At 36.7% G+C, this 17,274-nt stretch overlaps 1 protein-coding gene across 1 annotated transcript; it reads right to left on the bottom strand.

The window, feature by feature from the left end:
- Window positions 1-5,327: 5,327 nt before the first annotated feature.
- Window positions 5,328-14,105, bottom strand: LOC140884252 (senescence-specific cysteine protease SAG39-like). Its single transcript, XM_073290951.1, has 3 exons — window positions 13,908-14,105; window positions 6,049-6,295; window positions 5,328-5,917 (listed from the first exon to the last, which is right to left on the bottom strand). Exons 1-3 carry the CDS (start codon window positions 14,103-14,105, stop codon window positions 5,328-5,330), a joined length of 1,035 nt encoding a protein of 344 aa, XP_073147052.1.
- Between the last annotated feature and the right edge of the window lie 3,169 nt (window positions 14,106-17,274).

The raw sequence follows: 17,274 nt of genomic DNA, 5'->3' as shown, positions 1-17,274 counted from the left end.
ACTTTTTCTCTCGTTATCCTCCGCCGCAGCACAATGATGACTCTTAGATTTTATTTTTGCATTTTAAGTTGTACTTGTTTATGCTTTTAATGTAAAAATTTCTAAATTATTTTAATAAAATTATTGTGTAATTTAATTTTCTCGTCTTTTAATTGCTTTTTGATTATCGCAAAAAGGGGGAGAATTAATTTGGTTAAATAATTATTCATTAAATTTAGGGGTAGTTTTATTCATGCAATTATATTGTGCAAATTTAAATTGTTTATTTAATATTGTACATTTATTTCTCATATTTAACCAAGTTTTGTGATCATCAAAAAGGGGAAGATTTTTATGCCTTAAACGCATACAAATCTCGTGTAATGAGATTAATGTTTTTAATGCATTAACAATTCTCATAATTAAATTGTTTTGATGATTACAAAACTCGGTTAATCGTTACTAACAGTTTAAAGTGAGAAATTTGCAGGTAATAATATTTTTGAGTATAAAAAATATTGGAAACAAGAACCGATAATCAAAAATTGGGAATAAAAATTCAAAAGTTCGAATCTGTCCAGGTTCGGACGACCCGAAGACAACTTTGGATGCTCTGAAGTATTTCCAGAATTTAATAAAGATCGGAGGACAAGTTCGGAGACTTCGAAGACTACTTCGGACGACCCGAAGATTTTCTAGGAATTAAATAAATATCGGAGGCACTCTCGAAGGCCACGAAAAGACTACTTCGGACGATCCGAAGTGAGTTCGGACGACCCGAAGATTTTCCAAAAATTAAATAAAGATTGGAGGCACTCTCGGAGGCCATGAAATGACTACTTCGTACGACCCGAAGACAGGTTCGGACGACCCGAACTCCTTTACGGCCATGAAGATTTTTTCGGAAGAAAATTTTCCTGAATGAAGTTAATGCCGCCGTTCCGACGACCCGAAGATGACTTCGGACCACCCGAACAGTTCACCAGCCGTAAGAATTTGAATTTCAATCAGACAAGGTTCGGACGACCCGAAGTCCCGTTCGGATTGGCACCTATAAATACATGTCATTTAAAGCCTTCTCAACTCACCAATTCACTCTCAACTCTCTTTGCAAGCAATTTCATCTCCTACAAGAGTTAAAAGAAATATTTGTGAGATATATATTCAAAATCGAGGGTTGTTTGTATAAGTTCATTCGTGAGTTGGTTGCTCGGTTATTGTAAACACTTGTGTGTGAAGCCAAGTGTATTTACGAGTGCTGTGGCTATCCTTGGAGCCCTTAAGGCCAAGTGTTGAGTTGTATCGGCGCGGTGATCGTGTCAAGTTGTAAGGCTATCCTTGGAGCCATCAAAGCCAAGTCGTTCGAAGTGCTAGTGGATCCTTGGTTAATCGATCTTAACCAAAAAGGGGAGACGTAGACGATTTATCGTCGAACTTCCATAAACATCTCTTATCCCTTTTACTGTTTTATTTACATTACGCATTTATTTACCGCACTTATTATTAATTGCTTTAAGTCTTCCGCTTGCGTATTTGCATAATCGCTTTAAATTGCTAAAGTTGCCAATATAACCTAAATTCCCCCCCCCCCCCATTAGGTTCTAACAACAATGTAACAAAATTAATTAACGTACCCAAATTCAATTATCTCTTTTTGTTTATATAATTTTTTAAATGTGTAACATACACTTTTTTTATCATATTAGACACGTAAGAGAGTATCGGTGTCAAATAAATAATATCGAGTGTGTTTAGTAATTTCGGGTAGCAAAAAAGCCAAAAAAAAAAAAAAAACAACAACAACAACAACTTATAGGATGGAATCCAAACTTTAACAAGTTATATGAAAAAAAATTCAAAACAACTCAACTTACAAGACAAATACACTTTTTTCCCAAAAGATATCATGCTTATATTAGAAATATAGGATAATATCTTTTAAAAAAAATGTACCCCCTTCATTCTGAAGCTTTTGCTTAATTTTAATTATATAGCTTAGATAATGTCGAAATTTCCTATTTGAATAAAAAATACTTACAAAATTAAGTAATTAAAATACATGTACATAATAATTTGAAAATTATATATATAAGTACTTGATATAGAAAAAATTAGTTGAATCTAAATGACAATTCAAGAGCGGTTAATTAATAAATTAACAAAAACTATTGTGATTAAAAGGGCTAGATAGACATTATTTCAAAGCAAATAAAAAAATATTCAAAGTAATTTATAATCTAAAAAATTCAATAAAATAAGTGTAGTTTATTCTTGTAAAAACAAAATTATTGTGACACGTTATAGTACTTAGATACACAAACTAATATTTTTAAAGTCAGTAAAAAGTTACCGTTTAGATTTAAGCTGTAAAATAGTAAATACATGACAAAAAATGCATATAAATTTACATAATTCAATAACTAATTAAGAATATATACACACACAAAATATATGTATAGTTTAAAAAAACATATATATTGAACATGTATAATTTAAAAATCAGAAAATACATTTGTCCATTCAGTCAATGTTTTGATAACTGGATCGATGATCGAACCGGTCTACCTTCAAAAAACGGTCCAACCGGTCCTACCGTTTTAACCGGATGGTCGGACCGGAAAATCGTTTATATAATATAATATAATTAATATTATCTTTTAAATTTTTAAAAACCTAAAATATGTATATAAATAGACAAGAATATATTTATCATAGTTTAAAAAATAAAAATATATATAAATATATTCAAAATATTAATTATAGGTATATATATATATATTTTTAAAAATAAATTAATTAAAAAAAACTCTAATAATACTAATATAATATTTTTAACGAATTAAAAATTCCAAATAATCATGTATATGTATATAATAAAATATTAAATTAATATTTAAAAATTTAAAAAACTAATTTTTAAAAAAAATAAAAAAAATTCGAAAAACCGGTTCGACTGGTTTTTTGGCCGGTTCTTGGGACCGGTTCTTGGCCCGTTCTTGGCCGATTTTGACCGATTCTAGACCGGTTCTGAGCGGTTGAACCGTTAAAACTATTTTTGGGGGTGTTCAGGACTGGACCAGAGACCGGTTCCAGGTCGAACCGGCCGGTCCGGTCCGGTTTTAAAAACAGTGCATTCAGGGGAAAACAATAAAAGAAATTTATATAAAAACAAAAAATTTGACCAATACCAAAACAACTACTTTGTATTCGTCATCGCTTTACGAAAATGATTAACCTAAGTTGCTATAGAAGTTAATTTTAGCTCATTTTAAATTCATTTTAAAGCTTTCATTTTTTCCACATGAAACAGAGGTTTCACAATCACCTATCTTTCAGAACGCAACGTTCTTATTGCGACCTGACCTTCGATCCACAACATCAGAAATCTAGAGATGACTCCTACAGGTTCAAGAGGTGGCTCCTGTCATTTAGCACTTTGTCCCGCAGGTTTAAGAGGTGGCTTCCACGTACATAGCACTTTGTCCCGCATAGCACTTATTTTCCGAGGTTCCTGCCGGTGACCGTATTTGATACCATTTTGTCATGTCTCGGTCCCAGGCTCGCGTTTGCGCGATTGCACAATGGGCCACTATAGCAACTACTATGTATTCATACTCGCTTTACGAAAATTATTAACTCAAGTTGCTATAAAAGTTCATTGTAGCTCATTTTAAACTCATTTTAAAGCTTTCATTTTTTCATGTGGGACAGAGGTCTCACAGTGTTACATTAGCACTATCAATGAAGACTAAAATTGCCAAAAATAAAAGTTGCAGTGCTAAAACTGAAATTTGAAAAAAAAAATTACAAAATGACATAGTTATATGATCAAAAAATGCAGTTTTCTCAAACACAAAAAGTTCGTGAAATTTACTGTTCAGATAAAGACTGCGCACTTCAATTTTGAAGTAAAAATTAATAGAAGATAGTTGAAAATTTATTGATTAAAATTAAAACAAATGTATGTAAAAATGTAAAATTAATTTAATAACTCGATAGAAAAATTAACTAAGCGAAGATACACGACAATACAAAAGAATTTAATAGATCAACACCAACTCTTTGTAATTAGAGAAATGAATATATTTTTATGACTATAAAAAAATATATTTGAAACAATCCATCATTCGAGAAATTTTGAAAAATTACAGTATTTTTTTTTAAAATATTTTATCATGGTACATATGTTCATGATTTAAAAGATATTTCAAAAAGTTACATTTGAGATATATTCCATGAGATCATAAATACATATTTGTTTACATATAATTGATTTAAACTAAAATATTACAAAAGAAGTTTTGGGGAAAATTAAATTACAAAATTAAGGCAATGTGACTAATTTTTAATATATGTTGTTATATTTAAAAGACAATTGATAAAACATTTCGAATTATTTCGTTTTAAATTAGATTATATACAATTCACGGGTTTGAATAAAATAAAATAATATTTTAAAATTTATTTTATATTAATATTTTGTTAATGAACATTAATTTAATTAAAATTTATTTTCCATCGCAAAAAGCGTTGCTAACGTAATCTTGCGACGCTTTCGAAAAGCATAGCAAAAAACTTTGTCTGTTTTCAAAAACCATCGCAATATTGCGGCAAAAAACAGTCGCAATAATTGCTACGATTTATAAAAACCATTGCAAAACACTAAAAAAACGAAGGCTTTGCTACAGTTTATAAAAAACCATAAATCGTTGCAAACTTAGTAAATTATTAAAAAAATTTATTATTGCGACGGTTTTTTGAGAAAACTCCAGATTTTCATACGCTTGAAGAAAACCTGAAAAGAATGACACTAGAGTACTGGTAAATAGTTAATTTGAAATAAATTTGATTATATTAAGAAATGGTTTTGACTTATATAGATGGCTACTGAATAAACAACTATTTCAGATTTAGCAATGCCTGCTTCGCTAATTTTCTTTGCAAATTTGTAGCCGTAATGTTGTAGGTTTATTTAAAATATATATATATTGGACATTTTTCTACCGTTTATTAAAATATCTAAATCTCATGTCATAATTAATTTTCAAAATAACACAACTAACTTGGGAATATAGATATATATCATATTGCACACAACGTGTTTGGGGAGTCAATGGCTAGTGTTGGTTATCCTTCAAAATGTGTGGTACCATTTTGCATTAACGTAATGCTACATGTACACAAAGTGTTAATTAAGTCAAAATACACACACATATATATATAAATGGAGAGTTCAATGAGCTGAATTAACAGTACATTAATGTCTTATATTACATAATATCAACGTATATAATTACAACAAGTTGTGAGTTTTTCAGGAAGAAAATCAAATTTACAATGTTTTATTTTTAAGAAGTGGGATAAGAAGCTTCCATTGCAATGCCACAAAGACCCTCTGCAGCAGAAATGCCTCTTTGCATTCTAATATATCCACTCTCACCCCAGCTACTTCCCCAAGAATTCTTCACCAACCAATACTTTGTACCGTCGCTAGTTTTCCCGTAACCGACTGCGGTGACACCGTGGTCTAGATCGGTTCCACATTCTCCTGTAAATACTCCACTAGAGTAGAAATGAAAGTCTGATCCACCAGCATCAATGGCCACGGATACAGGTTGGTTTGCCACGGCTTTTAGCAACGATGACTTGCTATTGGCTGGAACATCCTCGTATCCTGTGATCTTTGCGATATGGGAGGATTCTTTTTGTGTGCTGCAGGTGCCATCAACTCCTTGGTAGGGATAATTAGATTCAGTGGTCAGTCCCTTATTTCCTATTATGTATTGGAAGGCATAGTCCATGAGACCACCATTGCACCCCTGGTCTTCACTTGTGTTGCAATCGACAAGCTCTTGCTCGGATAATGAGACTAGTTTCCTTGTGGTGAGCTGGTGGATTCCTTCTGTGGCTGCCACAGCAGAGAAGGCCCAGCGGCATCCTGCATTTTTAATGAATTAAAATTTTGTTTCTTAATTTGAGAGAATTTAAAACATAATATTGATAAAGGAAAATGAAAGTCGAGACCAGCCAATTTTGGCTATTGCAGCTTATTGTTTTTTATGCACTAACCACATTGGCCTTGATCCTTGATGTCTGTAACAGCCCCCTTCTTTCTCCAATCCACACTTGACGGAATTGCAGACATGTTGGAATATTTGAAAGATGAAGCTTTTGGTGATACTGGATGGGATCCCCTTTTGTATCCATTTCGGGCTGCCCGAAACTCCTCGTTCGTCAAATAAGCAAACTTGTTGATGCCAAGTTTGTATGATCGAAGTCCGGCTTCATTGAAAGATTCGATGTACTCCACGTTTTCCTTGAATATTGTAGTGACCCTGCATGGTATCACCTACTAACTGACAACTAATAGCATGCATTAAACTTAATATAGCAAAATAACTTAACAGAGTAAAATGTGCGGAAACATAACCATAAATTACATATCATCTTAGTATAAAAGTGTCAAGCTTATTCATCAGTAGTGATACAACCATATCGAAATACTTAAAAGTAAACATTATACAACTATATCGAATCCTGCTGTATAATTAACTCCTCAAGGTCTGCTCCCTAATCCTGCCTTGAACCACCAGCTCCGTCCATCCTGCGACCTGCCCCATGGAATAGGGTGTCCAAGATAACAACTAGGACGTGAGCACTAACGCCCAGTACATAGACATGAGTAAACATATGTATATAATGCATGCAACATTATGACTGGTAAAGGGTCATCTGAAAAGTCATGCTCAGTACCGGTTCCACATGAGTGCTGCCACCGCACGGATCAACCTCTGGGTGCAACCACACTCGTCTAGTATACCAGAGTAGACAGACATAAATGCCCCCTCCGTCGCTGTACTCTCAGTGACAGACTATCGAGTATAGAGCTGAGCGGCTCTATAGTCAGGTATAACAAGGTATAGGCTCAACGTGTATATGCACATGACATATGAATATACAAAGCGGTAAATCATATATCATGCCATATAATAATGCCAAATAAATGCAACATATAAACATGTATACTCGCTGGCAATCTCAGTCAATGTGTACGTACCTCTAGGCTAGTTCAAGTATAGTAGGATCCTAGGTTCCAAGCCTATATTCAAAAGTTCACCGTATCACTACATAAATTCTATAAGCCTTAACTAAGCTAATAAGTACTCCCAAAACTTAAATAGATTCCCAGACCATACCTTCGTCCGTAGATAGCCCTTTGGAGACGCTACTCCTGGATGACTATAACCACAACTTGGTTATTCCAGAACCTCTATTATAACCGATAGGGCCCTCAAGTGTATATCTCACACTATATAACTGACGAAGGAAACTCGGAATTCGTATTTAGAAATGAATCTAGGAAGCCCTATTTATAGGCAAAATTCCCGGCCAAGATCGGAACCACCGATCTTGGGATCGGAGCTTCCGATCCAGCTCACGCCTTGCATGCATGTCACGCCGGGATCGGAACGTCCGATCCGACGATCGGAGCTTCCGATCTCGCCTCCGATCAACACTTGTCAAAACTCGTGGCTGAGTCATCGGGTAAAGCTGGTAGCCGGAGATCGGAACGTCCGTTCCAAGATCGAAGCTTCAGATCTCGGTGCCTCCGCTGAGCTTTCGAAGTGACTAGGATCGGAGCTTTCGATCTGAGTTCGGAGCTTCCGATCCGGCCCAAAGTCAAAAGCCCAAATTCTCTTTCGAAGTCCAATAACACTCCGAAATTGATTAATTACCAACCCTTAATCATGTTTAACATATTATTATCTTAAAATGAGTTATGGGTTACTACATTCTTCCCACCTTTAGATATTTCGTCCGCGAAATAACATCTAAAGACAAATCAAGATAACAATATGAAATATCAAACCACGTTTTATTACAACAACTGTAAGTACAACTACATGGTAATCAAAAATACAAAGCAAACAACTCAGGATATTCTGCTTGCATACGACTCTCAGTTTCCCAAGTTGCTTCTTCAACGCCTCGGTGCTGCCACTGTACCATCACAAGTGGTATAGTCTTGTTCCGAAGAACTTTCTCCTTTCTGTCTAAGATACGGATTGGTCGTTCAACAAAAGACAGATCTGGCTCTAGCTGAATATCAGTAAACTGAATCACATGAGATTCATCAGTTATATACTGTCGAAGTAACGACACATGAAAAATATTATGTATACTGGAAATATTTGGCGGTAAAACCAAACGATATGCAACATCTTCGATCTTTTCCAGTATCTGGAAAGGTCCAATAAAACGAGGAGACAACTTGCCTTTTACGCTGAATCTCATCACCTTCCTAAAAGGTGATACTCGTAGAAACACATATTCACCAGGCTCAAACTGAAGTGGCCTGCGACGAATATTAGCATAACTGGCTTGTCTATCTTGAGCAACTTTGATCCTATGCTTGATCAAATCTACCTTGTCTACAATCTGCTGCACCAATTCAGGACCCTCGACTTGTCGTTCCCCGACTTCATCCCAGAATAACGGAGTACGACACCGTCGATCGTACAATGCCTTGAAAGGTACCATATCAATACTACGATGATAACTGTTATTGTAGGCAAATTCGATCAAAGGTAACTGATCCTGCGAAGATAAGACAAAATCCATGACAGAAGAACGTAGCATATCCTTCAATGTACAAATCGTCCGCTTTGACTGCCCGTCAGTCTCCGGATGATATGCAGTGCTCAAACTCAAAGTGGTACCCAACGCCTCCTGAAAACTACCCCAAAAACGTGAGGTAAATCGCTGGTCTCTATCACTGACTATGCTCACTGGAATCCCATGCAATCGCACTATCTCCTGGATGTATAAACGTGTCATGCGATCATAAGAATACTCCCGGTTATAAGGAATAAAGTGTGCTGATTTCGTCAAACGGTCAACAACGACCCAGATAGCATCACACTGACGTGAAGTCATAGGTAAGTGGGTAACAAAATCCATAGTTACGTGCTCCCACTTCCATTCGGGAATCTCAAGATTCTGCAATAATCCACCTGGTCGTCGATGTTCAGCCTTGACCTGTTGACAAACCAAATATCTCGAAACAAATTGATACACACTCCTCTTCATCCCTTTCCACCAGAATCTAGTTCGCAAGTCCTTATACATTTTCATGCTTCCAGGATGAACTGATAGTCGACTCCTGTGAGCTTGAGATAGAATATCGTTCCTGAGCTCCGCAACATTAGGTACAACCACTCGATTAGATAAGCACAATAAACCATCTGCCTGAAAATGAAATCAAGATATATTAACTCCATTGGCTAAACGTGCCAAACGCTGAGTCTTAACATCAGATATCTGAGCATCTCTGATCCGAGAATACAATGTTGGCTCAGACAAAATAGTATACAATCGAATCCCATTTCTCCCTTTTTTGTCCTTGAGCGTAAAACTCAATGAACAACACTCTTGAATCATATGAGATATTTCACTAGTCTGAAGTGCAGAAAGTCTCACCTGCCGACTCAAGGCATCAGCAGTAAGATTAGCAGAACCTGGATGATATTTGATTTCACAATCATAATCCTTCAGAAGATCCATCCACCGTCTTTGTCGCATATTCAACTCCGCCTGAGTGATAAATACTTCAAACTCTTGTGATCCGTGAATATCTCAAATTTCTCGCCATAAAGATAATGCCTCCAAATCTTGAGTGCAAATACAATGGCGGCTAACTCGAGATCATGTACTGGATAATTACTCTCATGCGTCTTCAACTGTCAAGAAGCATAGGCAATAACATGTCCATGCTGTGTCAGAACACATCCTAACCCCTGACCAGAGGCATCAATATAGACAACAAAACCTCCTGATCCAGAAGGTAGAGCTAGCACAGGTGCAGTAGTAAGACGTCCACGCAGCTCGTGAAATGACTCCTTACAATCCGAGGATCATATGAAGGCAACATATTTCCGTGTAAGCTGTGTCAAAGGCCTGGCCAACTGTGCAAAATTCTCGATGAACCAACGGTAATATCCAGCTAGACCCAAGAAACTAAAAATCTCAGCAACCGTCGTCGAACGAGACCAGTTCAGCACTGCCTCTATCTTACTAGGATCAACAGATATCCCTTCATTAGTAATCACATGACCGAGAAACACTACCCGATCAAGCCAGAATTCACACTTGCTCAATTTCGCATACAGCTGCTTATCTCGTAACGTCTGTAAAACAATTCTCAAATGTTGTGCATGCTCATCCTTGTCATGAGAATAGACAAGAATATCATCAATGAAGACGATGACAAATCTATCCAGATATTCTCGAAATACTTGATTCATCAGATTCATAAAGACTGCCGGTGCATTCGTCAAACCGAATGACATAACCAGAAATTCATAATGCCCGTATCTGGTCCTGAAAGCAGTCGTAGATATATCTGAGTCTCGTACCCGCATCTGGTGGTATCCAGATCTCAGATCTATCTTGGAGTAAACAGAAGTATCCTGTAGTTGATCGAACAGATCATCAATCCGCGGCAAAGGATACTTATTCTTGATGGTGACACGATTCAACTGCCTGTAATCAATACACAATCGCATCGATCCATCTTTCTTCTTGACAAACAAAACAGGTGCTCCCCACGGAGAAACACTCGGACGAATATATCCCTTATCAAGCAGATCCTGTAACTGCTGTTTCAATTCCCTCATCTCTGACGGTGCCAGACGATAAGGTGCTCGGGATATAGGCGTAGTTCCTGGTACTAGATCAATACCAAATTCAACCTCTCGCACCGGAGGAAAACCAGGAATCTCATCAGGGAATACATCAGGAAACTCACTGACTATCGGTAACTGATCAATACCCGTACTACTCATGGACATATCAACTGCATAGATAAGGTAGCCCTCCCCACCTGACTCCAAGACATGACATGCCTTCAGAGCCGAAACAAGTGGCATCGGAGGTCGCGCACCCTCACCATAAAAATACCAGCTATCACCCTCAGCAGGATGAAACTGTACCAGACACTGAAAACAATCCATAGTAGCGTGATACAAAGTCAGTATATCTATTTCCAAAATACAGTCAAAATCTGTCATCGCTAATATCATCAAATTAGCCGATAACGTATTACCCTCAAACTCTAGAAGGCAACCCATCACTAGACGCTTAGTTACTATCTCCTGCTCCAGCGGAGTAGATACAACTAAATCCATATCTAATGATACATAAGGTAATCTATGTCTCTTAACAAAGCGACTAGAAATAAAGGAATGCGATGCTCCAGTATCAATTAAAACAAGTGCAGGAATACCACATAACAGAAAGGTACCTGCCAACATGCGATCGCTTCTCTCAGTAGCCTGTTCTTAAGACAGAGCAAATACCTGCCCTTGAGACTAGGGACGGTAACCAGAAGAACTCTGTGGTGCTGGCTGCTGTCGTGGAAAAGTAGAAGCCTAAGATCCAACCTGTGATCTCGATCCACTAGCAAAACCCATGCGCTGAGGACAATCTCTCCGCAGATGTCCCTGCTGACCGCAAATATAACAAGCACCAGTAGCTCTCCGACATGAAGCTGCAGGATGCTTCCCTCCACAGTGACTACAAAACTCCTCCTTCTTCTTCTTCTTCCCAAAACGGAACATACCTCGTGAACCACGAGATCCAGATGAAGTAGTAGGAGTAGAAGAAGACGTAGGTCCAGATTGCACAACAGATTGAGCTCTAGGCTCAAATGATCCACTAAGCTGTGCTGGCATCAACAACTGTGCATGCCTGTTGCTGATCTCCACAAGGTGGCAATGGTTCACCAAAGTCTCATAAGATACTGGGTCATCACAGAAGACAACCTGTGAGTAGATATCTTGGTTCAGGCCTTGTAGAAAAAGATCATACTTCGATGCATCACTCTCATTAATATGAGGACTGAAAGGTAGCAAATCAAGAAATCGTTGCTGATATTGATCAATAGCCATTGATCCTTGCCTCAGAGTAAGCAACTCCATCGATCGTGCTTGGAGAACATCTGGAGGAAAATACAGTTTCTGGAACTGCTGACAGAAATCTCCCCAAGTCACCTGTCCTCTTTCAGTACGTGCCTGAGCAGCTTTGGCATCCCACCAAAAACGTGCTCGATCCTCTAGAACAAATTCTAGAACTTCCAATTTCTGATCCTCAGTACAATCGAAAGCACGAAAAGTACTCTCGAGTTTAGACATCCAACTTCTTGTTTGTTCAAGATTCTCGCCTCCCACCAAAGGTTTCGGTCCTACTTGCAAGAATTTATTAATAGAGTAGCGACGTCTACCCTCATGATGACGATGTTGATCATCATGATGGCGGTGATGATGATGATGATGACCACCTCCCTGGCCAACACTACCGTGACTCTCGTCACCCATATCCTGAAAAGAATTGCACATTAAAATCCCAAATGTGCAAGAATTACTCAAAACTAATTCTAAATCCCAAGTACTAATCCCAAAATCTAAGCATGCTCTGATACAAAAAATGTAGTGACCCTGCATGGTATCACCTACTAACTGGAAACTAATAGCATGCATTAAACTTAATACAGCAAAATAACTTAACAGAGTAAAATGTGCAGAAACATAACCATAAATTACATATCAGCATAGTATAAAAGTGTCAAGCTTATTCATCAGTAGTGATACAACCATATCGAAATACTTAAAAGTAAACATTATACAGCTATATCGAATCTTGTTGTATAACTAACTCCTCAAGGCCTGCTCCCTAATCCTGCCTTGAACCACCAGCTCCGTCCATCCTGCGACCTGCCCCATGGAATAGGGTGTCCAAGATAACAACTAGGATGTGAGCGCTAACGCCCAGTACATATACATGAGTAAACATATGTATATAATGTATGCAACATGATGACTGGTAAAGGGTCATCTGAAAAGTCATGCTCAGTACCGGCGCCACATGAGTGCTGCCACCGCACGGATCAATCTTTGGGTGCAACCACACTCGTCTAGTACACCAGAGTAGACAGACATAAATGCCCCCGCCGTCGCCGTACTCTCAGTGACAGACTATCGAGTATAGAGCTGAGCAGCTCTATAGTCAGGTATAACAAGGTATAGGCTCAACGTGTATATGCACATGGCATATGAATATAGAAAGCGGTAAATCATATATCATGTCATATAATAATTCCAAATAAATGCAATATATAAACATGTATACTCGCTGGCAATCTCAGTCAATGTGTACGTACCTCTAGACTAGTTCAAGTATAGTAGGATCCTAGGTTCCAAACCTATATTCAAAAGTTCACCGTATCACTACATAAATTCTATAAGTCTTAACTAAGCTAATAAGTACTTCCAAAACTTAAATAGATTCTCGGACCATACCTTCGTCCGTAGATAGCCCTTTGGAGACGCTAGTCCTGGATGACTATAACCACAACTTGGTTATTCCAGAACCTCTATTATAACCGATAGGGCCCTCAAGTGTATATCTCACACTATATAACTGAAGAAGAAAACTCGAAATTCGTATTTAGAATTGAATCTAGGAAGCCCTATTTATAGGCAAAATTCCCGGCCAGGATTGGAACCACCGATCTCGGGATCGGAGCTTCCGATCCAGCTCACGTCTTGCATGCATGACACGCCGGGATCGGAACGTCCGATCCGACGATCGGAGCTTCCGATCTCGCCTCCGATCAACACTTGTCAAAACTCGTGGCTGAGTCATCGGGTAAAGCTGGCAGCCGGAGATCGAAACGTCCGTTCCAAGATCGGAGCTTCCGATCTCGGTGCTTCCGCTGAGCTTCCGAAGTGACTAGGATCGAAGCTTCCGATCCGGCCCAAAGTCAAAAGCCCAAATTCTCTTCTGAAGTCCAATAACACTCCAAAATTGATTAATTACCAACCCTTAATCATGTTTAACATATTATTATCTTAAAATGAGTTCTGGGTTACTACAAATATTTTGAACCTTTTCGCCTTCTCTGTGTTATCCTTATATACACGTCCATTTTGTATCATCCATTGCTTATGTCTCTCAACCATTGATGACGAATGAGGCACCGTGCGCGCTGTGGCTTGATAATTAATAGCCCACAACTGCATCACAAAGAGAGTGGCAAAAGCAAGCTTCCAAGTGGGAGTCATGGCCATTGTTAATGCAAGCACTGACTGTATAGTTTTTATTGTATATTTTGTGGTGTGAAGAGCGTTGAATCCTTTGGGAATTTATAGAATTCATTTGCAATGTGAATGTGAAGTTTGAGTTGCCATAATAACTCCCTGGAATTGCCGGCAAATTGATACACAGTAGTCTAATTAATCATATCTGAAAGTTGCTTGAACGCTGCTTTATTCAATTAACTAATAATATATATTTATGTATGTGTCTTTGTATACTTGTTTGTCATTTGGATTGGATGCTAAAACCACATATTAATTTGTGGCACGATTTTTTTGTCCATGGTGTGTATGTGTGTGTCAGTGTATGTGTGTGTGTGTTTTTTTTAAAAAAAATACATAAAAGAAATAGTTAACTATTTTTAGAAACAAAAACACTATTAGGATTATAATTTCCTCAATTTTATTAACGACAAAATTATAGTTACATTTTTTGGGTTCCTATTTTGATTAAAAAAAATAAATAAAATAAATAGTTAACTATTTTTAGAAACAAAAACACTATTAGGATTATAACTTCCTCAATTTTAATAACGACAAAATTATAGTTACATTTTTTGGGTTCCTATTTTGATTCATATAACTTGACATATACAATGAATTTAATATACTTAACGGTAATGATTTTTTTTTTGAAACGAATAACGGTTATGATTTTAAACCATACAAATCATTACAATATAATCTCTCAAAAAACAATATACAATATAATATATATATATATATATAACCGTTATATCTGTTTGATAGATATGATGGGATAAATATTAATACATAGATAGTTAATATAATGTAATAAAAAATAAATAAGAAATGATAGTTAATATACTATTTGATTTAATTGATAAATTATAGTTTATTTGATTTGATTGATTAAATTTTATATAAACATGATAAATTATCATTTTGTCCTTTTAACAATAAATAAAATATGAATAATATTATAAGGGATAATATAATAATTTAAATTCAATGATTTGATTGATGTTGATAAATAATTTTTGATTTGATTTATGTTAAATAAATAATAAATAAATGGATAAATCATATGACGAGAAAAACGCGAGATTGAATAAGATAAGTTATACATAGATTAATAATATAAGCTGAACGGTGTACAGAGTTGGCGGAATACGCACAATCACCTAAATTTCCATGTTTATTAATTCTGTCAATTCAATTAATTACTAATGTATATACATTAATTTTCTTATAATGGAAAATAATTGAAAATGCATGTGTCGTCACCAAATGGTCAAATATGGGATAATTCCTAAATATATCCCTCTAGTTTCGTTATCGAGTCAATTATATCCCTTTTGTTTTTCGTATCCTGAAAATATCCCTTATCAATTAAAAAGTGTCTCGAACATGTCCTTGAAACTAAATAAAACCTATTCTGCCATTTATTTCCCAACATTATTAAAATTATGCATAAGTTCATCATGCTTCCGTAAGATTAATTAAAATTAACTACCTCTTTGACCATAGTGTCGTCGGGTCAATGCTGCCGAGTTTTACGAAGTGCTCCTCACACTCAACCACGCAGTCGCAACAGATGGTTTCTGCACAAACTCCTTCAACGACACCCAGCACAGCCTTAATTCGTTTTCTACCTTAAGGCGTATAGTATATAAAATTAATTATAAAATATAAGCATGGATGAACAAGAGACTTAGGAAATTTATTCAGACAACATATTATTACATAAATCAACCTCCTTTGAAGAGGAGGAGATAACTAGTTTAGCTACTCATAGTAGTCTTGTTCTTGAAATACATAAAACAGAAATTTAACACAAACTTAGAAAGAGAAATATTACAATAAATTTTATTTCGTAAGAAAACTGAAGGGAATGATCGATTTCTTCAGCTTCCTCAAAATCCTGTATTTATGGCCGAAGTTCCACTCGTTTCACCGAGAAACTTCAGGGAATCTTACAGCTGTCTTGAATTCTTTATGCCATTATTGATGGCATCTTTTGCTAGCGGGAGAGTCACATGCCCGATGGCATCTTTTACTAGTGGAGGAGTCACATGCTTGACTTTTTTTTTTGGATTTATTCTCCTCACATGTCTTCTTTATTGTTGACGGGGCATCTTTTGCTTTTGCAGTGGGCCCCTGGGAAAACGCGGTTTTGGTGGTCCATGTCCACCTTTGCTTGTCTCGGAAAAATCTTTTCGATCCATTCGGGGTTTGAAGGTTTTTCCGAATTCTGGCTCCTTCTGGTTTGGACATTCTAGGCAGATATTCTCTGACCATCTGCCGATATAAGTCATGTTACAAAATTTTCTGCGAGTTTCTTTAATCCCTAGAAGCTTGTTGTTCCACAAAAAGTTCTTTTCGAAGAGTTCTTCTGCAAAAACCTTAGTTTTTCCTGTCATTGTGTTTAACAGGAATGATCCGTTCACAGAATTTTGATAAAATTTGAAAGGAAATTTGACCTTATCCATCTCTGTGAGACAAACCCAAATACCCCATGCCCTTCTGGTTGAAATTTCATTTTCTCCAAAAGTGGACACCAATGGTATTTCTTCAGATATATGATCCTTGATAAATCTTTGATTATTCATGTCAGGTCTCCTTAGCTTGATGAAATGAAAGGGCTCGTTTGATCTTTTTTCTGTTGGTTCTGGAGCTGCACTAAAAAAGTATAACTCGAGCACATATCCTCTGGACAAATGATCATTATTTGCCCATGTTTCTTGGACTGCTTCCTGAATCCATTTTGGTAGTTGTGATATTTCCTGGAAGCCTGGTGAAGTTGTATAAACTAAGGCTAGAGCCCCAAATTCATACCATAGCTTTACATCCTTAGGATTGACATTGTTTTTTAGCCAAACCCTTGGATATATTCCTGCAGCATCAACCCTGCAAGTGATCAGGTTGATTTCACTTCTTGTGCTTAATTTCTCTCATCTTTGTTGATAAACCTGAAATGGAGAAGTGACATCTGGGTTAGAATCGATCTTAGATTTGCCCTTGTCAGTGTGGGGCCTAAGATTGATCTTTTCCTCATTTACCCTAGAGGCGAAGGGTTGACTTGATGAGTTATCATCATCAATTGTTGCTTTATCTAGATCATCAAAAGCTGATGATAGATTAGCTCTTGTTTCTTGAGTATTAGAATCCTCAACATATT

The sequence above is a fragment of the Henckelia pumila genome, chromosome 2, assembly GCF_033568475.1.
Source record: "Henckelia pumila isolate YLH828 chromosome 2, ASM3356847v2, whole genome shotgun sequence".
Classification (NCBI taxonomy): Eukaryota; Viridiplantae; Streptophyta; class Magnoliopsida; order Lamiales; family Gesneriaceae; genus Henckelia; species Henckelia pumila.
The sequence above is the reverse complement of the archived record's forward strand: the minus strand, read 5'-3'. Positions and strand labels throughout refer to the sequence as shown.